This window comes from Sparus aurata, chromosome 16, assembly GCF_900880675.1.
Source record: "Sparus aurata chromosome 16, fSpaAur1.1, whole genome shotgun sequence".
Lineage (NCBI taxonomy): Eukaryota > Metazoa > Chordata > Actinopteri > Spariformes > Sparidae > Sparus > Sparus aurata.
Genome location: NC_044202.1, coordinates 12244610 through 12270552, shown reverse-complemented (window position 1 = coordinate 12270552; position 25943 = coordinate 12244610). Strand labels below are relative to the sequence as shown.

Below are 25943 nucleotides of genomic sequence, written 5' to 3'. Positions count from 1 at the left end.
ACACAAAGGTTAAAAATGTGGTTAAGGTGTCAAATGTTAAGTGCATTTGGTAGACCAAAAAGTGTTAAACACACACCCTTTCCTCGCGTCCCTCTGCCAGGATGACAACGATGCGTCCCTGACGCTTACGTCCAGTACGTCCCATTCGCTGCACCAGGCGGATGGGATTCTTCTGAGCATCGAAGCATACAATGAGGTCCACCTCTCCAATATCCAGCCCCTCTTCCCCAACACAGGTCGACACAAGCGTGTTGAAGCCTCCCTGACGGAACCTGTGCACCACCTACAACACATATGAACAGCAGAAACAAAGCAAGAAAGTGCTCAAATCTTTTCACTTGTGTGTCTAGCATGTAAATACATACCTGTGCCAGTGACTTTAACTGAGGCAAAAAAATGCCCTTTTTATAACACATTAAGGACTTGGTTTATTTTTAGTATGTGCTGTGTGTACAAGACATAATGTACATTTACATCTATGTGTCATCCCTGCATTATTTATTCAGAGAATATGGCACAGACTTTAGACAGAGACACACAGAGAAACATCAGTGTTAAGCAACCAGAACTTAAAACATCCCCATCGCAACCACTTTTTCTGCGGTTTTATGAGATACAATTCTTCAGCACCACAAAGTAGACAGGACGAAAGAACAAAACAAAAATTCAATTAAGTCTCCAGATGAAAGATGAACCACCATAAAGTGTAAAATAAAGTATAAAATGATGCTCTGAAAAAAGGATTGTGACAATTTATTTTGGAACAAATGGTATTTTATTGTCTTGAGTGGCGCCTTTTCATTGCCCTTGCATTGCGGAGCAAACTCAAAATACTTTAGGAAGCACTGCCAAGGAAAATAACTAAGTTCATTGGGAAATATTGTGTTCAAGTTATGTTAGGCTTATAATAGGTTGTTGATTATCATCACATTAACCCTCACTGTAAATCTGCCCTCAATTCAAGAATGAGGCATAGAGTCTCTACCTCAAGTTGCTCCTTCTGGGTGAAGCCTTTCACTCCCTTCCCTGCTGAGGCTTGGCCCATAAACGTCATGACCCTTATCAGTGGAGCATGGCGGTTCAACATAGCTGCGATCTCCTGCACGCTCTCCCGGAACGAAGAAAAGATCATCACACGGGTGCTTACTTCCTGAGGACCTGAATCTGGACATTAATGAGAGAGAAGAGACACAGTATGAGACGATTACATTACGCTGCTTTAACAAACAGTGTGCCTGTTTGTTATGTGATCCTCTCCAAATTGAATATGCTATGTGTAAACACACTCTCATCAAACATTATAGGATTCAAAAAACACCGTTTGTGACATCACACACTTCACTATTGCATCTTTAATGTAAGCCTAGCAACAAGGTTCAACAGTTTCAACAAAAGACTCAGTGCTTTCTCTTTGCTGTATGTAGAACATGACTATTATATTTCAGCTTGAACACAGAACAATCACTGTACGTATGAGTCACATATCAGTTGCACTGCTATAATAAGTAAATCACCAGTATTGTCTGCTGAGCTCTCAGCCCACAGTCTGAAATGCTGCAGCACCACCTCCTCCAGTTTCTCCAGCTTGGGGTGACTGTACACGAATGGCTCTTCTGGACCTATAAGTATAAATCATAAATGGTGTTAATCAAACAGAGGCTATGTAGTATTTTCTACATTTCAAAGTCCCTTATATTTTGAAATATTTGGTTTCTTAACTGGACAAAAGGGGTATCCAGATAGTTCCCATCCCTTCTCAACCAACTACATAAAAACAGCTTAGAAATGTGACTGAGGTGTCATGAATGAAAGCTCAGTTACCAGCAGATGGCTTCAGAAACATTGCTTCCATCTCATGATACAGGTCCATGAAGGTGGGAGTCCTCTGCAGCTCGTTTCTGGCCCTGGACATCTCTGAACCAAACAAAGCAAACACTTCAGCATTATGCATTAATGGGTGTAAATACACCCAGGGGGCACTGATGAACTGATGAAGAAATGCTCTCTAATGCAGTGTAATGAAGTGCTACTAAATACACTGAAAGCCTGAAAGCGAGGTGACCGACCTCTGGATCCGTCCATGATTCCCTGGATGTAGAAGAAGAGCGACCGGAGCCCCATCTGCATCAGCAGCTCGTAGCCGTGATACAGACTGATGCAAAGGGCAAAGTCCCCCTCCAGCATTCCCTGCTGTGGACCCTGTGGAGAGGACAGCATGTTAGTCCACAAGACCACCGTCAGACCACTGGTAGGTAGAATTGATTTAAAAAAAGAAAAAAGAAGAAAAAAAGCTTTTTTTGAGCTTTATGTATATCAACAAGTTGTGTGTGTTTGTGTGTGTGCGTACGTGTGTGTGTGTGTGTGTGTTCGGTGTGTGTGCGTGTGTGTGAGCGTGTGTGTGTATTTTTAACGTGTTTGATAACCTTTTCTATTTTGTCAGATCCGGGGCTCCATACATCTTAAAAACGAGGACCAGCCGGTCATATTATGTAAAAATGTACACTCAAGCAGTTTTTCACATTATAGCACGCAATGATTCATAGAACCGAGTCTGTGCCTTGATCTGTGGCGGTGGGTTCTTGCGGAACTGATCCCTGGCGAGGATGAGCTGGTATTTGCTGAGAGTCCGCAAGTCTTTGTGTGCCATCACCCGGTTCTGGAACAGACGAGACATAAATTTCTCCAGCACCTGGCAGGAAGAATAACAAACAGACACACAGGGTCATCAATAATAGGCCACTTCCTGTCTAAAGGTGTAAAGCCTCAGACTGACTGACTGCAAAGTGCATCCACATAAACGCATAGGCACACACAAAGGCATGACCTCTGTGACTCTTTGAGATTTGCAGCCGTTGCCTCTATTAGCAAACAGACTTGCACAGACTCAATAGAAGCCTTACTTCAACAAGAGACACATAATAACACTAAAATATTCTTTCTTCCTGCTGTCCCCATTTCCTTATAATACGAGGAGAGATGGAGGCAGTTTTTCAAAGAGACAATTTCAACAAAATCTATTCATCTTCCCCATTCCAGATAATCAGAGACAGGGTCATTACAATTTCAATTTCAACTGTGTGAAGGTGCTGCTCTAGAAACCGAACAGGATAAAAGGACGCGCTGAAAGAAGAAGTGGGCTGCCATTTTGAATCAATTCATAAAAAGGGAGAATAAAAATATAGAGATTTTATAACAGCTGACGAGCAATTTAGTTATTTTGATTTGTATGTTATACTTATGTTATTAACTGGAAACAAAGCTTCGAAAAATTATGTGACAAGTAGGCTAAATTCTACATGTTGGTTTACATTTATACAGGTCTAACACTCTTCAAATTTATAGTTAATTTTATAATATAATAGGCTACACTTTATCATTTTTAAACATGTTTTCTAAATATTGTATAAATAATAGGGTATATATATATATGGATTTTATTTCCATTTTTCCTATTATGCAAATTAAACATTGGGGTTTTAATGTATTTTGTTGGGCAAACAAGCATCTTAATGAACAAAGTGAGAAAAAAAAAACACAAGACACCTTCACTGCTACATGTGACTTGAAAAGACATTCACAATGATTCAAGGTTGTCACTACAGGTAAATTGATTATTTAAGTAAAACATATTTTACAGCCACTACACCATCGTCTGATGAGCCAGTATGTTCAAGGTAAGATGGCTCACCCTCACAGCTGTCTCAACACAGACATTTTTTATTTTACATTTTAAAAACACCTTGAACATTTCTCTGAGCAATAAGTGCTCATACAATAAAAACAGGATAAAATAGAATAGGGAACCTACTTTCTCTCTTATCTGGAAAAAAATGCTTATTTGAAGCTTTGTTCGTGAAGAGGAAACTGAGCGGTCAACCCAATTTCTGTTCAACTTCAGCCTGCCTGTCCGAGCTGAAACAGGAGTGTGCTTCACACAGCTTATGAAGACAAAAGCAAAGACTTAAATAACAGCCTTTAATTCCCCCGACCTTTCAGAAAACATCAACAGCTATATCACCTAGCCCTCAATGTTCTTTCATAACGAGGCAACCTCATCTCTTTGGGACTGTGCTTCATCACATTTGATATGGTTCAAGCTCGAAAACAGTGACCTAACAAGTGATGGCTAAAGAAGATTTATCAGCAAACCGTAGTGAAGTGAAATGATGCAATGCCATTATTTGAAATAATGTAGGGACTTTATTTCTGTTGTGGAGTGAGATTATAAAGAGTTTACTTTTTTGTAAATTTTTTAGTAAATGGGACAGAAAAGAGGATTATTTGACCAAATGGGGTCAAATAATACTTTTTCTTATTTATCTTCTTTTTTTTTTTTTTATAAAAAAAATGTGTACTATAACTTCCTCTGTTACTGTCAGAGCTATTAACACAGAGATATATATTTTTTTTAAAGAATTTGTAATACAAAATGTTATAAAAACAGATTTTGTAATCTCTAAGGCAAGTCATGCTTTCAATCTGTGTAAGTGTACACATGTACAGTGTGTGTATTTTTACATGTCTGTACTGTACATGTGAATGTGTGTTTCTTTATTGATGACATTTTTTTAACAAAATGATTCAAACATAATCAGAACAGATGTAGACAATGATGGACCACTGAAGGGGATGAGATGAAGGAGGAGATTTAATCGCACGGTGCAGGTCTATTTCAGCACTGGGTACAAGGGTAAAGATATACTGGTAGGACCAGAAAAGACTGGAGATTTTCAATTAATGTCAACATAAGAGAAATACATTTGTGACTTAAAGGAAACTTTAAGTTAAATACTTCAAATTCCACGATGTTGAATCAATTAAACATGGCAACATGAAGCCTCATGGACTCTGTATGATTTACATGATGATTTAGAATCAGACAGCGCTGAGAGAAAGAGCCACGAGGTGGTTACAAAGCAAAATTTCTCTCCCTACTGTAGTTAATTGACAGGTGGAGCTCAATGAGAGAATGTGTACGCAGCAGACTGGACCAGATTATGAGATTACACAGAACCAGATTACTGAGGTTGCTATTTTTGTCCGGCTGGAATGTGGAGTGAAATGACAGAAAGTGCCAAAAGAAAAACAGAGTTCTAGTTCAAGTTCTAGTTTTCTGCGGTCCAATTTGCACCCGCTGAGTACTTTTTTACGTGAGGCTACAACTGTGGACTATAGCCATTATCAATCAGCCTGCGGATGTTTTTCGGAAGTAAAGGATTGATTGTTTAGTCTATAATACATCGGAAAAACAGGGGAAAATGCCCATGATATCCCTGAGCCCAAAGTGACATCTTGATTTGCCAAAAACAGCCCTAACCCCCCCAAACATCAAGGTGGTTTGACATGTATGCTTAAATGATTATGAAAACAGTTCTTTTGATTACCTTTTCCGTGTATGACATATATCTATGAGTCATCTAGCAAGACGTGTGTGGCATTGGAGTGTTAGCCATTGATGACCAGCACATTTACTTACATAGCTATCTGTTCATTCATTCTGCAGAAAACATTAAACAACAAAAGCTTCAAGTGTCCTACAGTTTCTATACTTTTTTGTGCTGTTACAATAGGAGATTTTTCAATAAAGCCATTAAAAACCTGTCACAATAACCCATAAACAGATGGTACATGTTTAAGTTTATGAATGGAGCACAGAGAAAGACTGACAACAGTCAGGAAGTGGAGAAAAGAGAAATTAGATTAATCCTTATATCCAATGATACTTAACACCTGCTGTTTAAGTCTTACATGAAATGGTTACAAAAGAATGATTGATTACATAGTACACTATATATCTTAGACTTATTCTAATTTCATCCCCCTACCAAACCTGGACAAAAAACAAAAAACAATAAAGTTCAACGCTGTGACAGTAAATATCCTGTGAGTGTATAGTGTTAAATTGAATACAGGCCGAAAAGGACTTAAAAATCGGTGCATTCTGTTTTTATTTGCTCAACACAGTGTCCCAGCTTTTCAGGAAACATTTGCACAACAGGTCAGATGTCATGAAAGCCGCTGGATTAATTTAAAGCAGAAAAGGTTTTGCAGTAATGCGTAAAAACTGGGAGACAATCACTGTTCTTCCCCTGGAAAAAGCAAGAGGTTCAGGCAAAAGCGGATGGGGGGATGAAGTAAAAGACAGCAAAAGGCAAAAAACTGAGGGAAAAACACTACCTAAAAAACTACCATGAACACTATCACAGTAAGAGGCTCTATCTAGCCATGGTCTCATTTGTTTACACTAATAACAGTAATTATCACAACTAAAAAAGTAATAACACAACAAACACAGAGGGGTGTGGGATAAGGGTCTCATAAAAATAGCAACAAACATGAAGTGAAGGTTGGATTTGGATTACTCCAAAAGCCAGTGATGTTACTAAAAAGAGGAGAGGAGAGGACTTGGGCCAAATGACACCATCACTGATGGCAGCCTCACTGAGCATGCTCAGTGGGGGCCAGCAGTTGATTGGTCGAGGGGCATGGAGCTAAGTGACGTGGAGAGTGGGTGAACAAGCCAGTCTGTGTTCAGCTATTAATAACAGAACCCACACTGAGGCTGAACCCCTCACTACTGCATGTCAACAGTGGCGTTACTTCTTGATATATATCTGTGTGTCTGCGCGATGAAGCTTAACCTTGCCATCACTGACAGCTTTTAAGGAACAACAAGTGTGAGGAAAGAAAGAAAAAAAACAAAACAGGCTGCTCTTCTAAAAATGAAGAGTGTAAATTCCAATATGATTAATCACATGATAAACGATGAAACCCTGTCGTTAACCCGAGGGTCCTTATTTCGTTTTCAAGGGCTGTCCAAAATCAAAAATGCAATTACAATGTGGCGGTGAGGCTTAATTACGCCAAGATTTAAAGACAAAGCACAACAATGGCATATATTACAGGCAGGAAGGGGATTTATTAGGTCAGTCCCCCCCCGCTTCTACATTGTTGTGGGCAACGTGTATATGTGCAAATGTGTCTTTGTCTGCATGTGTGTATTTACATGGAGAATACCCCACACACAGACTATGGAGGATTATATAATCACTCTCTACGTGCCTGTTGGAGGGTGCAACATGGTGGTTGGCTGTTGCAGCGTCAGAGATCAGAGGAAATCCTGCTTAGTCTGTCCCCTAGTGCACAAGTTCAGCTTTGTTTATTATCCTAGCGGTGGAAATATTTGTTGTATATCAACCAAAATAAAAGAACCAGAATAAAGATGAAACAAGGCAAAGAACATAAGGCACAATTACATAAAGCAACTCTTATTTTAAGGGGATTTGGTGTTTGTGTCCACATAGCTCATTGCCTGTTTTACAGTCTGTTGCAGTGGGTCTGTATTTCCTCTACCATTACATCTACAGGCACTCATGGCTCTCGCACAGACACACTCTCGACCCACTCCCTGCTGTCCTCTACCAGTGGTTGTCCTGTTGTCAAGACAGTCATCAATTTCTTAAAGGGTTTGGAGGCACATAATCACATGTGAACGAGCTACAAGGTGACAACAAACAAGAGTGCGATTTTTGTTGTTACAATATACGTAGACAGCATCAGGTAGCAAGTCAGTTACGTGTATTCATTGCTAAGACCTATGATTTTTCATTAAGTGATATAATACAGAGTAATAAAAAAATGTATATAGGTCATAAAATATCAAAGAAAACATCCAAAACATTAAGTACCATACAATACAAGACTGGATAATACGAAACATAGGGAATTCCGTGGGATTTACATCAAGTAATGAAATTCATTGACTTTGAGCAACGATCTCAAAAACATACCCAAAAAGTTAACAAATGAGAATACAAAAATAATAACAATAATTCAAATAAAGAAAACACAGTATTCAGTGCCATTTTCTAGTTTTCAATTAAAAGAATTGGCTGCTTCTCTCTGTTTATAATTAGAAATTGGATATCTTTGGGTTTGGTCACACAAAATAATGCCTTGAGAAGTTGTCACCGTGTGCTCTCTGGATGCGTGGTGGACATCCTTTGATGTTCTCCACTATCTTATGGTATAAACAAGGGGTGCCCAAACTAATTCCCCGAAACTAAATGGTGGACCATGGGCCAAAAGAAAGTACCTGTTGGCAGGTCGATAAACAAAATTCAGGTAATCAATTTTAAAAGTATGATCCTTATCGTTTTTTTTTTTAATCCTCAGTGATTTAAGTGTCTCTCCGCCTGCTGTTCTCAGACTATGAAAAATAACTGCCAATTGAATATATTTGAAGAGCATTTTACTACTTATATATATTATCATGTTCATCTATTCATTTTGTATTGGCTGGAAACATGTGTCAGCCCAAATCCAACCTTGTGTCTTTAAACATTTGCTTCAGGTCTAGGGGCGACAGCACATGTTATATATATTATAGACACATAAGGACTTTTATTATTATTACTGGCCCCTCCTGGGATTACTGTCGGGAGGATCGTCTGTGCCTGGAAGGGTGGGGGTCTCGGGTATTTATCGTCTCGGGCAGCAGGAAGGGGCGGGGCCTGTGTGAGGCCGCAGCGTCACGTGATGCGTCTCGTCTCCTAAACATCGCGTTCACCTCCGGCTACAAAGAGGGAGGCGTAGCGCTGCTGCGTGCAGTCGACGGAGACTACTTCTTTCTTGTTATTTTTTATTTTATTTTTTTTCAAGAATAGAAAGTAGAACCCGGCGAAGGAATATGGCTCGTCTGATTCAGATGTAACATTAAATATGGCTGAATGTGTCGAGTGACGGACCGGAGTGTCTGGTTTGTTTACCAGAAAGTAAACGACGGGTCCAATCTGGACAGGCAACTCACCGAGGTCCGAAGAGATTAACACTTAAACGAAGCTAATTTTAAGCGGCGATTCAAGCTTTTCTTTTTAAATTAATTTCCAGGCCACCCATTGAGGGGTTATTTTATTCTCCGTCGGTAGTGAACAACTCTTGCAGAGAGAAATGGACCGAGGCGGCTGTCAGATGAGCGGCGGCGGTGGCGGAGGAGACCGCAGCGGGCCCGAGCAGTCCGGGATGATCACGCTGGAGGACCTGGAGTCTTTCTCGGAAGACCAGCTGTCTGACTCGGGCAACGGCAGCCTGGAAGAAGAGGCAGAGACCATGGAGGAAGACGATGGCCGACTGCTGCATTACTGGCAGGACGTAGCGAGGGGACACCAAGTGGAAGTTGCTCAAGGTAAAAGAATAATATTAATAATGATAAATACGTCGAGAAATAGAACGTTGGCATACTGACTTTAAGGTTAAAATCTCTTTAGGGTTATAAACTTTGACTTGCACATTGCAGAAAAGTAACAAACAGCTCGACTTTGACATGTCTGACTTTACTTTGGTTCAACTTCCTCAAGGCATTCCGCCATGTACATTGACCTAGTTTCAACCGAAACACATTGACAAACCGGTCCCAGCTTGGGACAACTATTACCCTGCCTCTTAGTCAAAAGTTTCAACTATTAAATTAAACAAGTCAAAACAGTAATAGACCAAACTTTGGAGCAAAACAGATTTTTAATAAAAGTTAAATTCCGAGTATGCAAACATGGCCTAGTTGTTATATGACAACAGCAAGGCAAACACAATGTGAGGTCATGGGACCTCTTGTTTATTATTTTAGTCGCTGGAAGTCAAGATGACAGTGAGTGTGTCTACAAATACCTCCACAATTCAACCACAAACATATTGTTAGGTGAGTTCCTTTGGCCTTCTTCTGCTGAATAGTGATCCAGTTGCATGAACATTTGGAGATCCTCTTAGTAGAAGTAATGAGGAAAGCCTTCTGTCACACATGGCACTGTTGCAGAGAAAGGCAAGAGATCACAAGAACGGTGATCCAGTCCATCATGAACTCATGTAAAAGCAAATAACTGTTTCCTCTTGTAGGTGTAAAATATTCTAATAGGACAGAACAATATCATAAACATTATAATTACAACAAAAAAGTGTGGCGGTGGTGTGGTCTAGTGCACTACTAAAGCAGTAATCGTGTGGTTAATAGGATAGGGATACTAGAGATTGTGGTGTAAATATACATTTATGTTGCATTTTGTGAGGTACACATGGTGTCTGCTTTTCAAACAAAAAAAAGAACTAAAGGAGTTATTTATACTTGTGTCAGACCATTGTGCCCGCCATTTTTTGGTTTAACGGTGTTTATCACTCTCGCTTTTACTGCAATGTGGAATATCCGTAGCAGCATTGGTATTTGAGAGTACTGTGAATGATGTGATTTCAATTTCAGCCTCGCAATAAAATAAGTAAAAAGAAAAGGGTACACAATCTGAAATGTGTTCAGGACACTGAATGTTGAACTGCTCTGCAACCCTTACACTAGAAAGATAGCCTCTGACACAGCAATCCAGTGTTTGCATCAGACTTGAGCATGCATTTGACCGTTTTCTTAGGCAATACTGTCACAGCATTGGTCATAACAGTCCAGTTTGCCATTGGCAGCTGTTGTGTTAATTTTGAAGTGTCAACGTAGCATTTGAAATAATTAATTTGGCAGTCATGTTTTTTTTAAAACCGCATAAACCAAGGGGAAAAAATAATTGATTTCAGTCACTGATCTTTCCATTGGTTCATCTCAAATGTCTCTTAGCATTACAGCATTTTCTCTGGAAAACTGTTGGCAAGTATACTTAAAAAGTACCCTAATTAAATTTGAGCTTTTCCGTGCTTTAAATCAATGATCAGTTCTGTCGACATGTAGCTCCAGGAGTCTAATTTTTACCACAGATGTCCAGACATGCTAGGCTAGAGACAACAAGAGCAGTGGTTGCGAACTCTGGAACCTTCCCAGTCAATGTTAATCACAGATCTTGGATACACAGACCAGAATAACGGGCCCATTGACATTGGCTAAACGTCAACATTTTAATTCCCGCTTCACAAAATGCCATTTTCAAATCACGTCAGATTTGTGTTTATGTGATGTGTAGGGCACAAAAGCGTTGAACAACATGAATATCAAAGCCTTCTCTATTAGATCAGCTTATGTATGGTATTACTTGTTAGCCATGGGTTCCCTTGTTGGCTTGCATCTTTATAAAAAATCAAGCACTGTGTGTGACCCCTCATCACCAGTTTAACGTACCAATACTGTAAGTTATGAGCCGTTCGCAGAAAGTTATTTTTTTCCATTAACTATTTTGTTAAATAATTGTTAGGTATTTGAAAGGCTATGAAATATGGATTGTGTGTGAAAAGTCGGAAAAAATAAGCATTATTTCGTGTATACATCATTCTTTTACTCTCCTATCCCTTTGGTTGTCCTGATCTCAAGTTAAGCGCCCCCATCTGTCGTCAGAGTGGGTTCTCACTTAGAATCCACTAACACAGACTGGCATGTCCCCCTCTGCCCTCAAACCCAAGCTCTAATTGAGGAGTTAGTACAAAACCACCTACTGGGGCTCTCAGACTAGGGGAGGGGGATTAGCTACCTTGCCTGTGCTGGTACTGACGTGGCAGCGGCTAAGTCTACTAATACTGTTGCTAAGGACAGAGGCCAAGGCCACACGATAAAGTCCTTTTCTCTAATTGGGATGGAGTTGGATGGACAGGGCTGAGGTGGGAGCTCGGCTGTGCGATTGGTTAACTGTGGTTAGGGCTACAAACACAACTTAAATTTCACTGTAGCTACAAACTAGTTGTAGTTCTAATTTACAGTCCAGTAAAAAGAGATTTACCACCTATATTGTTTAAATGGTATCCATAGCAGCATGTCCTTGCAGCCTCCAGCAAAATTGATGGCTATAAACACAAATCTAGGCAACTTAGGATTCATCCATACACTTATATGATATTAGACTCTGCAAAAGCCCCTTTAAGACTGCGTGATTTTCATGCATCATTTTCGTGAGGTCAGAGAAGCAGATAACATCAACAGCTGAGGATGCATAAAGGGTTCCTAGCTTGTAAACAAGATGGAATGTGTGTTTTCAAGTGAGCGAGTGAAATTCAGAATTGAACTTGCCTTGGCAAGTTTTCTTCTTTCAAGTATCACAGATCCTACTTAATTGCAGTCTAATCTTAAAAGTTGTGATGAAGCAGATATTTCTCAATTATATTGGTGTTTTTGAAACAGGTGAATGCAAACAAGAATTTGCATGTTTCTATTATCTGTTCCCATTTATGTACAGTGCCTCCATTGGCCAAAGTTAATTCTGGCAAGTCAACACATCAGACCTTCCCGCAGTGGTTGTCAAAGTTTCTTATGACATGCATTAATACACACACCCCACATTGTCCCTGAAGCATAATTCCAAATTAATTGAAGCCTATCTACTGACACCAGGTGTGAAACCACAATAACACACTACGTGTTCAAAGTCAAAGTCAGCACACAGGTGATTACTGACGGTAGTTATTACTAGATTCCTACTTCTAAACACCTGTTGAACTGCTGTGCATTACATTGCATTATGTTATTTGACACTGAAGAACAGCCATTAGAATGCACACTCAACACTTCCTACAAGGATCTGAACTCTAGGAGTGTGTGTCCTTAAAGCATTTTTCTCTGCAGAAAAGTCCCGGGCTACGCTGGGATGAAGTGCTTGTGCAGTGACAGAAAAACACTCCTTAATCAGAGCGTTTACTGCACAACTCACACAAGCAACATTTAGTTTCTCAGCAATCTGGTCTACAAGTGGGCTTTTCTGTATCTTTTATTACATGTCACAGCCTACCTGAGGAACTCTGGCTGTCTACATTAGCATCTTTGTTTAAATCACATTTAAATAATGCAGTTCACCCATTGTTTTTACATTTCTAGCCTTGTTTACTTTATGGTTTTAATCATTCATTGTTTGTCCTATTGCCAGCCTGTCTATTTACACATTTCTGTGTGTTTTATCATTGTAATAGTTGTGTGTTATTAATATAAAGTAAATAGAAGAAGCTTGGTTTCCAGGGTGATGAGTCCTGTCCTATCTCATATATGATTACTCGACTAAAAAGAGCAACAGTGACAACATCGGCCCCCTTCTGCAAAAAGACTAAACAATACATAATGTTATTCTGCTCAAATACTGTGTTAAATCTGTGTCGACTATTGCTGATCAAATTCAAATACTCCTATTTTAACAAAGTATAAATGTAGATTATGATGGCCTATAAGGAGAAGTCTGAAGCTCATGGGAAGTGTAGTTGTTGAAAGGACATTAAGAACACAATGCCTTGACAATTAGGTGTCAGTTAGATGAAAAAATACAACTGCAGACCAGATGTTTGTGGCACAAAAGCCAGACTGAAAGTGGGGTCTGACCACAGCCCTGTACTGAACATATAGCTTGTGCACAAAAACAAGTGCGTGTGTTGACCGGGTGGTCAGTGTTGACTGTTCTGCTGCTATAGAAACTGATGAGTTTGCTTGGGGTTTGCGTGCAGCGCTGCAGGTAGATAACCATCCAGTGGTTTAAGCTGCAGTGTTTCATCTCCTCCCTGCCTCTCATATTGGAGGCACACACGTAAACTGGGAGGTAATATTTTACTGTCAAATATACACAGTCATTAACCTTGCTGTTCCGCTGCTCCTAATCATGAGATCCTGCTACATGAGCAAACATTCTCTCACACACACACACACACACACACACACACACACACACACACACACACACACACACACACACACACACACACACCAATCCACAGCTTGGCCCGTTGTCAAAGGATTGATCACCTAAATACACAGATCCCTCTAACCCCAGCTGTCCTCCATCATATTGATTGACAAAATGTGATTTAATTGGGTTTACCTCGAGTGCCTTGTATTTGACAGTTCAACAATGGAACATAATGCCATTACTAAATCTACCAACATGGGCATCATCATAAAAGAGTGGGTAACAGGTCAAATATGCTCCACTATTTTGAAAAAGCACTGGCTCCTGCTGTTGTCCCCTCTCTAATACAAGTCTATACCTGGCCTTGGGCAGCTTTAGTCAATGTCCTTTCCACCAGCTCCAATAAACATTACACTCTGCGACACCCTGGCACAGCATTCGGCCCATCTGGCAACCTCTTCTCACACAAACCACCAACACTGCCTGCCAGCAGATTACTGGAAGTGGGGACGTTTTATACAGATTAGAGACAGGAGACTGCAAATGTTGATATGATGTGAATGGGAAAAGGGTTTATGGAAGTTTGTGTACACTCCAAGCATGTGAATATCGTGTGAGAGGTCACAGGTAGCTTCTGCTTTAATATATTTAATCACCTTTATATGAAACAGTATGCATCCATGGTTGGCAAAACAAAAAAAAACTTTTTTTAACCTCTGTTTAACCATGTGTTGTTTGTCTGTTGACAGATATGGCGGAGCCTATTCAGCAACTAACCAGCAACAACCATGGACGGAGTAACAGAGAACACGTACCTTTCACCCTCCTCGCACGCAAAGAGAAGGTATCTGTCGGACTCTTGACCACAACAAATAATGTATATACTTGTTTCACCGTGTTTTTCTACATTTTCATGTTCTGTTTCAAAAGAGAAACATTATAAAACTGGTCAGCAGTGACCTAGTTTACACTAGATATTTAGTGTGTCTTCACCAAAGACTAGACCTGCAAATAAAGGCCTTACATGACAGTCCGATATTTGAAGATTAGCAGTCAAAAACTTTCCACACTGCAGGACCACAAAGCCAGATGACTGCTGGATGGGAAAGGCTCACATTAAAAGCAAATGTCCAAACTGTAGTAGCTGATTAGAACAGCAATGGGTGACATTAACTTTTTCTTAGTGGAACAGACTATTTCAGAGACATTTTTTCTGCCCTCCAGTTAAGTTTGATTGAATTGGTCGTGGGCAATATGGCTATCTTCGAAACAGTATTACGATATAGTAATTGTTCTGTATATGCAGTTAATAAATGTTTTAGAATAACCATACTGTACTTCATCACATTTGATTGTTTGATTTTAATTAGGAACTTTCATACAAACAAAAACTGCCTCATCTTGCAGATTATAGTTTACTGTTTTTCTAAATCCAAACAACATAAATTGCACTGCCTATAGTAACAATTCCTTCTCCCTTTGAGTATCGGATGCCTTTTGCTCTGTATTCCCTCCTTTTCACTTTCCTCCTTCTATGTTTTCTTGTCACTTTCTTGGAGAATCAGATTAGATGTCGATTACTACCACCAACTATCACTCTCATGTCACGTGAGAACATGGATAGCTGCCCTGCTGCCCAAATCACATTACCTTGTGAGGCAGCTGGATTTGCAAATTCTGAGATCACATGACAATCCAGCCCTGATTTGCCAGATAGCCTGTCCTGAATATACCAACCCTAGTTCATTTAAGGTCAGTGTATAACATAATGATGCCGGAATAACCTTTAATCTTACTGTTCTGATAACGGAGATGCATTTAACAGCTATAAAAAAATGTGAAACTCCTGGATTGCACATACAACAACAAACAGATCAGACCTCTCAGTCAACATCAAATAAACACCAACAGCGTCATTATTGGTTGACAACAACATACGACATATGTGCAAGTATGCATCAGCTATTCATTTTCAACATGATGATCATGGCACCCAATACAAAAAGCCTTCTAAACTCCTTAGGGGGTGTATAAATAAAGAGGGCTAATTGGTTTAACTTGAGTTAATTAGTTCATTAAAACTTGGCTGGAGACTCCGGTTAAACAAAGGACAATCATGACACCCTATTCTTAGAGCTTAGGTTTCAGTGCACGTTGACAGCAAGCAGTCTCAAAGCTGTAGGTCAATCTACATGGGAAAATTATTTATTATTTTCATCACTGATTCTGTGTAAATCTCTATAATAAGTCTATGGTATTCATTTGAAGCACTTCTATTACCTAAATAGTATTTATCTTTAGGTAAAAGACAAAAAAAAATTTACTGACAGTCCATAAACCTATTGATGTAGATTAATTTGACAGGATAAAAACCACAGAGATGCACCAGTAATAATTACATTACACCACTTCTCCTTGAAAAAATTGTTTTCCATCCAAATAGAGCTCTTCATAAGACACTTGAGTACACTCACAAGGCCAACATGCAGCATGTCTTGAATTATTTTAATTACAAGCAACAGTTGTGTGGGATGCATCTTTTACACATTTTGTAGACAGCTCAGCTTACCAGGCATTCATCCGAACATTTGCTGGCATCCCCAATGCTATTTCCCAGTTATCCTAACAAATGTCACAGAAAACAGTTTCATAACAATTCAATTTAATTTAATGCGTCACTAATGAAATAAACTTGTAACTCATTCTTCTCTCATTTTGTCATGTGTAATTTTTTAGTGTGGGGAGCTGCTGTTTGAGAGGCGCCAGTACGAAAAGGGCCACTGGGCTTGTATAAGAATGCGCGAGGACACTTATGAACAGAGCATCTGCTATGGCTTCATGAGGATTATGAAATACATCTGCCAGCAGAATTCTGTAGGTAAGTCCACAAGAAAGGGACTGTTCAACACACACTATCAGGTACTGGCGTTTGAAATTCACAGCATTGTCTCGTATGTTCATTGGCTGATGATCATCTCCAAGCGAGTCTGACACACAATTGCCTCCTCTAGGTGACTACCTGGGCATGACACTCCCCATCGTCACAGTGGTGCGCACAAATGAGAACCAGGCTATGCTCTCCCATGAGGTAACTGTGGCGTATTTCCTCCCCGCTGAGCATCAGGCCCAGCCCCCACAACCTACTGACAGCGAGATCGTCATAGAGATCTGGCCCACCACTACTGTATACGCAAGGTCAGTAGAGCTTACACTAAAACAGGTTTGCTATTCCTAAATTAACTCCCTCTTCTTGTCAGCACTAACAACTAACAAGGAGTGTTTTATCAAGGATAAATGGTGCTCGAATTAATGCCTGGCCTGCTTTACCTTTCTGGATTCTGCATGTCAATACTTAGCCACCTTTCCCCCTGCTTCTTCCAGGCCCTTCTCCGGTCCCACCAACGAAGTGACCATCATTGATCAGATCAGCGCCATGGCAGAGCTTCTAGACTCCACCGACATGTGTGTCCACGACTCGTTCATTGTGGCCGGCTACACCAACCCTGCACATAGCCAGCGCCAGAACGAGATCTGGTTCCTAGAGCGACCCTAAGAGATGAGAGGATTGAGCAGCATCCTACTTGAGGCTCACAAAGACTACGCTAACACTGCCGCAGCCCAGCTACAGCCTCAGATGCAACATCCTCTTTATTCACCGCCTCTACCTGAACTGACCACAAGCCCAGCACACTCCAGATCAGTCAGGGCCTGAGAGAAAAAACAGCCCTTAAACTAACCCTCAGTGAATTTTCAGTCGTGCTCATTTAGATAGATCCTCTAAACAAAACCACTGCCATACTCTCATTGATACAACCCAAATGCTGAGATGAAGCATAACATTCATCTCATACTCAAAAAACCCTTTGCTAGGCACAGTGCCCGCTTGTTAAAAACTAGTTTTAACTCTTGGCACTGTGTGAAGGCGGTGACCATTGAGTGCTGTCAGGAACATGCAACAGCCTGTCTTTACACAACAGAGGCAGGTTCCCAGTAGACATGCAGCCTTATCTATATGCTCCGTTTCTGTTTGTTGCACAGCTACAGTGTTCTGTCATGTGGGGTAAAGGTCAATGCACAACACATCCTTCTCTAGTTTGCTGAGGTGATTGCAACTGTCACTATTGATCCATTATTTCTTTATCTCTGCACTAAAGATAACATGTCTATGTGATGCCAGTTACGCTGCATTAACAGTTATTTTGATTCTACAATAAGTGCAATATTAATTGTTGTAATAACCAACAACCAATAAGTCAGGTATTACAGTTGCTGGGCTACTAACCTAACCCAATTTAAGGGGGCTCTCAGTGACTGATAATGGTGGGTCGGGGGAGAAATCTGTAGCCTGCAACACAATCCGATAAAACAACATCCAGATCCGAACTGGTGGCTTCTACCGTAAATAAGCTCTTAACACAATAGGTGACACTAAATTTAGGAAACATGAATGTACAGCTAAAGGGAGGAGGTAGAATACATATGTTACACTCCAAACCAAACACTGAAAAACTTACAGATTTTACTGCTGAATGACAATCATAAAGTACTTCTTAAGGCAACTCAATGCATTCCTCATGTTTCATACACACACGCAGGAAAAGTAATGACCTCTGAACCTCTTTCTACTTGCTATTCTCTGTCATCAGTGGGAAGTAAGCATTTGTTCATTCAAATGCCACCGCTACTGAGTGGAGACAGTCCAAAATAGATAGAAGAAAATTAAATTCTGTTTAAGTTGAAGCTGTTTAATGTTATCACCAATCTAAAGAGAGTCTATAAGCATCTTTATCTCATATGCAACATACACAGACACCAAGACTTCACGATGATATGGGAATATTTGGAAATGTACATTTTATGCTTGGCTGCAACTGAAATAAAACAAAACTGGAGGTAAAGTAGCCAAATCATCAGCGAAGAGCATCCTTCGAAATGCTTGAGTGGGCACTAATTCAAGCATAAAGCATATTAAATATGTGTAAAATTGCAAGTCAAATGTTGAGCTTAAATTGGGAGAGTTGGCTTCATCTTTTTTAATTTAATTTTAAAAAGAAAGAAAAGAAATTATAAGTAAAGAAACTAAGTATTGGGTTAGGAAGGTTGCCCAGTTAAGTCAAGACACCAAATCCAAAGAATTTCTTTCACATTAAATGGTTGTAGAGTTGGCATGATACTCTATGATAATAACTGTAGTGAATAAATACATGCAAAGCCATGATTTTGGTTGGTTTTCCCTTTAAGAGCCTGGTTATATGGGAACATCAAGTGTGATGATTCAACTTTTTTCCTTTCTCTTTACTCTTTTGCTTCTTTTTTTTTAGTGTTCTGCAAACGTGCTGTACTGTGAAAATCAAGTGCATCAACAAGAGCTACTGTGTTTTTTTTTGTTGTTGAATAAAAATGTACTTGTCTCCTGTCTTTTGTAATCTACAGTGAGGCTTTCTTTTTTTGTTTAGCTTTGTTAGGAATTTCACTGGGTTTTATCGAACACACGAGTTCTACTGGGACAAGAACTAAGAAATAACTAATTGAAAATTCCTTTCTCTGATAGTCGGCTGATACATTTTTAAACACAAGTAATTGGTAATTTAAGGAGCCAAAGAAAAAAAGATATTAATTCAAACTAATATTACATTTTAGCCATTTCGTAGTCTCAATATGGGCATTATGTGGTTTTATTTTGTTAATCATATAGAGTAATGATTGATTTAAGATAGATAGGCTCTACCACCTTAGCTACAGCCTTGCATGTAGTTATTTGCATTCTTACCAATGCAAAAACTGAGAAGATTTATAGGAGAAAAACACAACTTAAAACTCAGCTTTGAAACACATGCAAGGTTTCAGACTAGTCATTGACATGTACTGTATACATACTACAGAACATCCATGCTGGGTATTCCTTCCTTTTTTGTGGGATCAAATGTAGCAAACAAAAAGGGTCACACCCTACTTTTGTTCTGAAACATAGCATAACCTACTTCAAGAGGAGAACTGGTGCTCAGTTACTGGAGCATAGTAAAATGATGAGTTCTCACAAAGGCTCACACACACGTTTGTGTATCAGAGTGCAGCCTACACAATACATTACATTACAACAAGGTTATAGGAGTTCACATAAGGAACTTGATAAGCACTTTTATTTTTCTAATATGAAAACGTGTGTTTAAACATGGCATCTGTTCTGCTGGGAAAACGGAGTCCTGTCCTCGTGAACCTCAGCACATTTGTTATGAATAACAGGAATTCTATTGGGACAGATTACTTCAATTTGTGTGGAATGCCAATAAAACTGAAGCTCTGAAGTAAGACCATCAGTTTCCATTACAACACAACGCAGGGTGTAAACGCGATGACAAATATCTCAGCGCCAACTTGAACACAGTGACCTAGATGTTCACCGACATGACGCACATTGTCTATAAAACCTCCATCCACGCACCATTACGATCACAAAAGTCAGACACAACAAAACAGAAGATATTTTAGTGGTTATATGGATTGGTGTTGGTCTATGGCTCTTATTTCTGTCTGATGAAATGGGCCCAGAATTAAAGAAAAGCACACCACAGAGCCCATAAAAGCTGTCTGCATGACTGGTTAATTTTTCTGATTTGCTCAACAATCATTAAATTCCGCTTGAATGGCTGCTGCAATGCTCATTTTACACCTGAGTGCAGTGTTTGTCTCTATTTTGAGTACTGTCGGGTCAAATTAAGGGAGGTTAACAAGCAGGTTGCAGGCGCCATCCGATCAGGGGCTCATATGAAGAGAAGGTGAAAAATGAATGTTAAAGCAATTAAAGAACAAGCAAGGAAAGCCAAAAAGAATCAGAAAGGAGGGTAGAAAATTCACAAAAAGGACCAAACAGAGCTGATACACAACAGGTCTCAACTTTCAAATACAGGTGTCACATTCCAACAGTCAAGCCAGTTGAGACGGATGAAGTGTAGCTGCACATTTACAGTACAGTACACACAGACAGCGAACCAACCCCGTGACCAGGAGAGAGAGGTCCATTAATAATCTAGAGCCTTTTTCTGGAAGCCAGACCCCGGAGCGGGACAGGATGAGGCTTTCAAAACACATCAAATCTGTTAAATATGAACAGACCCATGCCGCCAGAGTACAGACATGATGCAGAGAAAACATTCAACTGAGGATCGTTTTTTACAACTGAAGTGAGCAAACAGTGACCACAAGGTGGCAGCAAAGTACCAAAAACACAAAAGTCACATAGTTTGCATTATGACGTATGCATGAGGGGAAAGTTTGACAATACAAATACATTTCATCTAACTTTGAATGCTATTGTCTGCTTTTTGTATCAATACTGAAATTAATCCGACAGTAAAAACATCATGGACAATAATGATTGGCTTAAATTCATAAAGTAGGTAAGAACTAAATCGATTACCTCAACTCTGACCTTTATGTCAGATGTGTGATTATAGTAAAAAAAATAAATAAAGGTTGCAAAAACAGGAAGGAGTTTATCTAAATATGATGCAAAATCACATGTGCCTACCTGCAGATAGTGTGCCTGGTAAGCAGAGAGGACATCTCCCAAAGGAACCACCACTTTGTCCACACTGCGCTGGTGGGAATGGGCCAGGATGTCCGGACTCTCATCTGAACGCAGCTCAATGTGAGAGATGAGCAGATTAGAGATCACCGACTGCACCGACTGCAGGGATGTAAAACAGAATAAGGTTTGAGAATAGTTACATGAAAATGTTTGGTTTTTTTTGGTCTCTCTGGCCATAATGTCACCCAAAACATAAAGGATTAATAGACACAGATTCTATCTATTGGTCTTACCTTTGTATCTCCACCTGGAGTAGCACTAAGGGCCAGGATCCGGAACTGCAGAGTCTGGCTGCCAAGCTGTCTGATCACCTGAGTAACATGGAGAGGGGCGAGTACAGAGCATTATTAGCAATTAATTTAGATAACTAACTAATTACAAGTGTTCTTTTCTCTTAAAAACACCCTATAAAATGTATAAGAGTGATGGTTACTAAGTTAAGAACTACTATTAGGTGCATTTTCACTTCAGAATCACTTTATTGCAGATTCACAATCAGAACTGGACTTGACACATTACGTATAACCTGAAACATAGTAAGCAGTGGTTAATAACTGGATTGCGTGTCAAGCCGTGATCATTAGTGACAGCTTTGTGTACCTGACAGTAGGCATGGTTGCCCAGCGCCTTGTGGGCTTCATCGATCACCACACACTTGACCTGCTGGGCCGGGCACGACTCTCGAGACAGATCGTTCACCATGACCTGAGGTGTGAGGAAGAAGACACGCTTGGTCCTCCACACCTCCTGTCTCTGCTTTGCTGCTGTGCTGCCTGTGGATCAGAAGATGAACTCCTGTTATTCAACGCTAAAAGAAGGATGAGTGTCTCAGCTTTTGCGTCATGATTTGCTACCTGTCAGCTCAGCCATGTGTGCCTGAGGGATCCCCATCACTTTGTAACAGGCCTCGATCTGTTGGGCCACCAGAGGTTTGGTGGGAGCCATGAACACAATCTTCCCAGATGGATACCAGCGGTAGAAGTTGTACATAACCACAGAGGCTATGAAGGTCTTTCCCAGACCAGTGGGGAGACACACCAGTGTGTTTTGGAACAGGGCAGCTTCTGATATCTTCAGCTGGTAATCCCTGATGGGATAGTTGGTGGGGTAAATCCATACCTTAGCTGAGGAGCAGTCAAAGCCAGGGAAGTCTGGATATGTCTGCCCCACACTTGAGGGGAGGGATGAGCAGGCAATGCTCTCTGTTCCTACACGGTTCTCATGTTGAAAAGAGTGAACATTGTCAAGTTGCAGGCTCTTTTCAGCCTCATATACAGCGACAACCATCAGATCATCGTCGTCATCTTCATATTCACACACAGGTTTAGGCTCCTCCGTCCTTCCTGGGATCTCTGATGTGTATGTGGACCCCTGACCTATTTCAGTCCACAGAGGGTTTCTGGGAAGGTTAGTTTTAGCTACCTGTGTGGTGCTGCTTTGGGTTGTTTTGCGCCGTCCAGCGGGCTTCTTGCCATCTTTCTTCGGTTGAACAACCCTATTTTCAGAAGCGGATGCACCCCAAGTCTGGAACAAAGTCCTCTGATTTGAACCACTGCTCATTTTCATCAGTTGTGGAGAAAAACTTTGACAAAAAGTGCCCTGGGACAAGCAGCAACATTGCAAGCCGGATACCGGTTTACCAAACACAAGGCCACTTCCGCCTCCGTCCTACCAAAATATAACTCCGCATACGTAACGACAGTGTCACCCCGGAGTTAGTTTGGTAATTTGATACCGTTTTAGTTGTAATATAATTAAATGTATTATACTGACGCCAATTTATCAAGCTAGGAGCTAAGTCGACACAGATACTTGGTTAACGTTTACAAGGCGGCTTTTAATTTGACAGGGTGACCCCGGAAAAAAATCAAAAGTTCGAGTTCAACTCCCGCTCTCCTAGGCAATGGACAGAGGGAAGTGGGAGACGACGCTCACCTGTTTTCAGGTAATAACAAAGTCCAGTAAGTCAATTTTTCAAGTCGTAAAGCACCAACTTGCGTCTTTTCATCTAACGTCTTATTTCCGGCCAGAGTTCTCTGCGAGCTCTGACAGTTTAGCTGCTTTTGCTAACTCATGAAGACTACTCATGCTTAAAGTAGCTAGCGTTGTTGACTTAACTGAAGCTGGGGACAAGTTAGCATTAGCTACAGTAACTCTGTAATCTCTCTTGTAGGCGTCTGCACGTGGATACATTGTGAGAAAGGAAGTCCGGCGTGCACGAGAAGACTTTGAAGACGTCGTGAGAGAGATCGATGGAGGCTTGACTCATTTAGAGTGGAGGGAGACAGTCATCCCCATTCCCCACTTCACAGACACTGTAAGTACTTGACAACTCTAATGACAGTGTGATTTATTTAACTTCTCGTTACTTTTCTAATGCTTTTTCTCATGCATCATCAGAATGGTCTGTTTCCACGACCCAGCAGCACTGCTGAAGGAGTAGATATCTGTGCCAGTCCCCAGATCCCATCAGCAACAGGAGTGTCATCAGTGGAGAGGCGAGATCATCCTGCCCTGTCAGAGAAGATAGAAGCAGAGAGGGATGATTCACAAATCAGAGATCAGACCTCTTTTTCTAATGACTGTTTCCCCAGCAGCAATGATAAAGGGGACAGAGAGAAAGAAAGTACCATGGTGTATAAAGATGGAGGGGTGATGGAGAGCACAGGAGACTCCACCCCCGTCTGGAGCAGTTTGGAGCTGGATATGAACTATGGTCACTCTAACAAAGGTGAAAGTCGTCCACACACTGGTAGTGGTAGTGAGATGACTTTTGATTTTTTGTGTCTTGTCTTCATCTATCATTAATCTGCTATAACAGAGACACAATGTTGAGTCTTATTTAGGGTTTCAAGTAATGGTAATTCTTCATATTCACCTGGTCTGTGGATGTTTTAGAAATAGTGAAAAGAGCTCAAGACGATCCTTTCAAATGTCCAAATTGTCTACGTATTGGTAGAGCTGGAAACTGTTCTTTTCCCAGATAAATAACTTAAATTGCAACATTTCTTATCAGAATTTGTGGAAATTAAATAATTGATCTTTCAATGTGTTGTTTAAACACTAATCTTGTTGTGTAAGCACTGCAAAAAACATCCATCTTGAAAAGACATTAAGATTAACTAAGCTGAGACTTGGCTGTCTTGTGGTTGACATGATTTCCCTGAATTATTTAACACATTGGCATTGTCAGAATGGCTTTAAGAAAATTGTCAAAATGACAGAAATTGCTTTGCGTACAAGTAGAGTTTTTCACAAAAGGCAAAATGAGAAGAAGAAGAAACAAAACATTTCATCATCATTTACCTGCAGGACTGATGTTAAGTTTGACTTAAAATCAATTGTTTTTAACACATGTTAAAATCTTCATTTATTTTTGAATTTGTCTTCCCTCCCTCAGGTTCCCGACAGTACTGCTTGGCCCAGGAGGTGCCCTGTACCCCAGAGGTGCTTCGTCTCCACAGAAACACCCTGACCATGGAGCTGCTGTGGCTCCAACAGGCCATTGACAGCAGGAAAAAGGTACAATGCCGTGTCCTGTATTTATTCAACAGTAGCAGTCTCCTGCTGTAAGGGAATTGCCACTGCTGCAAGACTACATTAATTAAGTTGCCTCAAAATTAGTCGGTACAGTGGAAAATTCCTTGTAATATCCATACCTGAATAATAAACATAGTATATCTCCTAAAGACTGGAATGCAGCTACCTGCGCATACAAACAGAGACACTAACGCTATCTGTATGAGTCCACTAGTTTGTTTCTTTCCTGCAGTCTGAACTGTGAATTAGGGTCATAAATCTGTAATGGCGTTCTTAGCATGTTCAGCTGTCTGCACCCTTTGCCCTCAGACTGTGTACCAATTGCATTCCTTAATTTATCTCCTTAAGTTCCTTAAGTTCTCATAAAGCTTGCATCACTGCTTCCAGCAATCACTGTGCAGCTTCATGGGTTGTAAAAGTGCCAAGATGTGGAGTAATGTACACATGGAACGCTTAATTTAAACTGAACTGAACTGAACTCATAAAGAAGGTACTCATGCACCCTTGTATTCGATTTTCAAATGCAGTTGTACACAGAAAATTTCTAGACTAAAAGAATCAGAACATGAATGTATATGCATTTGTAGAATTTGTTGTTGTGCATTAGGAGTGAGCTCATCCAACCTTTCAGATGACAGGGTATACCTTTAAATGATTGTGTATCTCCTCTTCTTTCTCCTCTGCAGTACTTGTCACTGAAGGACAGACTGAGTGTTTCCTGACAGAAGGAGTAATCTGAACTGGACTCGATGATGTGAGACTGAAGGCTTGACTGCTTTCAGTCAGCTGAACTCCCTAACGTGTCATCTATTCAAGTCAATTTTTTATACTGATACATAACTTTCAATTGTATTTATCATGTGACTGGCAAAAGCTGTACATTGTGTATGTAAGAGTTTCTTTGTAAAAAAAAAGAATAAAGTGTATTTTTCTTAAAAGTCTGCTTTCTGCTGCTGTTACTGCCACTGCAGTCTTTCTCTAACATTGTGCTTAACTCATGAGACGTTGAGGTAGTTGTTCTTGTGTTAGGAGGAAGTTTCATTCATTAGAATTTGGGGAGGAGGGGTCCTTGGCATGAGGCCAAGTTTGTGTTGTGACTCACAGAAGCTCAAATTTCCTGTTTGGATCGCAGTCAATGAGCTCTCATCACTCATCACACGAGCAATGCGTGTCTCCTATTAAGCGGTCATTTTATGTTAATGTCATTAAAGAGCACCCAGGGGAAGACGCTTTTAAAGCCT

General features: G+C 40.3%; 3 protein-coding genes across 5 annotated transcripts in view; 2 read left to right on the top strand and 1 right to left on the bottom strand.

Moving 5' to 3' along the window:
* The window catches only part of fancm (FA complementation group M), a 38608-nt gene extending 15812 nt beyond the window's left edge, over window positions 1–22796 (bottom strand). The window contains exons 1-10 of the mRNA XM_030391613.1: window positions 22017–22796; window positions 21763–21935; window positions 21396–21473; window positions 21103–21261; window positions 2558–2689; window positions 2067–2199; window positions 1822–1914; window positions 1515–1619; window positions 986–1164; window positions 77–283 (exon numbers count right to left, since the gene is read on the bottom strand). Of these exons, the coding sequence (XP_030247473.1) occupies window positions 77–283; window positions 986–1164; window positions 1515–1619; window positions 1822–1914; window positions 2067–2199; window positions 2558–2689; window positions 21103–21261; window positions 21396–21473; window positions 21763–21935; window positions 22017–22728 (1971 nt within the window). The 5' untranslated portion in view covers window positions 22729–22796. The remainder of the gene's footprint in view (window positions 1–76; window positions 284–985; window positions 1165–1514; window positions 1620–1821; window positions 1915–2066; window positions 2200–2557; window positions 2690–21102; window positions 21262–21395; window positions 21474–21762; window positions 21936–22016) is intronic.
* On the top strand, window positions 8546–19000 carry soul3 (heme-binding protein soul3). 2 transcript variants are annotated; one of them, XM_030391622.1, is made up of 6 exons: window positions 9050–9184; window positions 14324–14418; window positions 15140–15326; window positions 16311–16452; window positions 16586–16769; window positions 16956–19000. In XM_030391622.1, the coding sequence occupies exons 2-6, from the start codon at window positions 14363–14365 to the stop codon at window positions 17125–17127; spliced, it is 741 nt and encodes a 246-aa protein (XP_030247482.1). In that variant the 5' UTR covers window positions 9050–9184; window positions 14324–14362; the 3' UTR covers window positions 17128–19000. The 2 variants fall into 2 exon arrangements, with proteins under 2 accessions (XP_030247481.1, XP_030247482.1); XM_030391621.1 differs by lacking the exon at window positions 15140–15326 and having other exon boundaries at window positions 8546–9184.
* A 151-nt stretch (window positions 22797–22947) lies between the features above and the next one.
* Window positions 22948–25640, top strand: iqcc (IQ motif containing C). Of its 2 annotated transcripts, XM_030391626.1 has the most exons (6): window positions 22948–23107; window positions 23336–23479; window positions 23563–23678; window positions 23760–23893; window positions 24563–24684; window positions 25389–25640. In XM_030391626.1, exons 1-6 carry the CDS (start codon window positions 23066–23068, stop codon window positions 25422–25424), a joined length of 594 nt encoding a protein of 197 aa, XP_030247486.1. In that variant the 5' UTR covers window positions 22948–23065; the 3' UTR covers window positions 25425–25640. The 2 variants fall into 2 exon arrangements, with proteins under 2 accessions (XP_030247486.1, XP_030247483.1); XM_030391623.1 differs by having other exon boundaries at window positions 23563–23893.
* The last annotated feature ends 303 nt before the right edge of the window (window positions 25641–25943 follow it).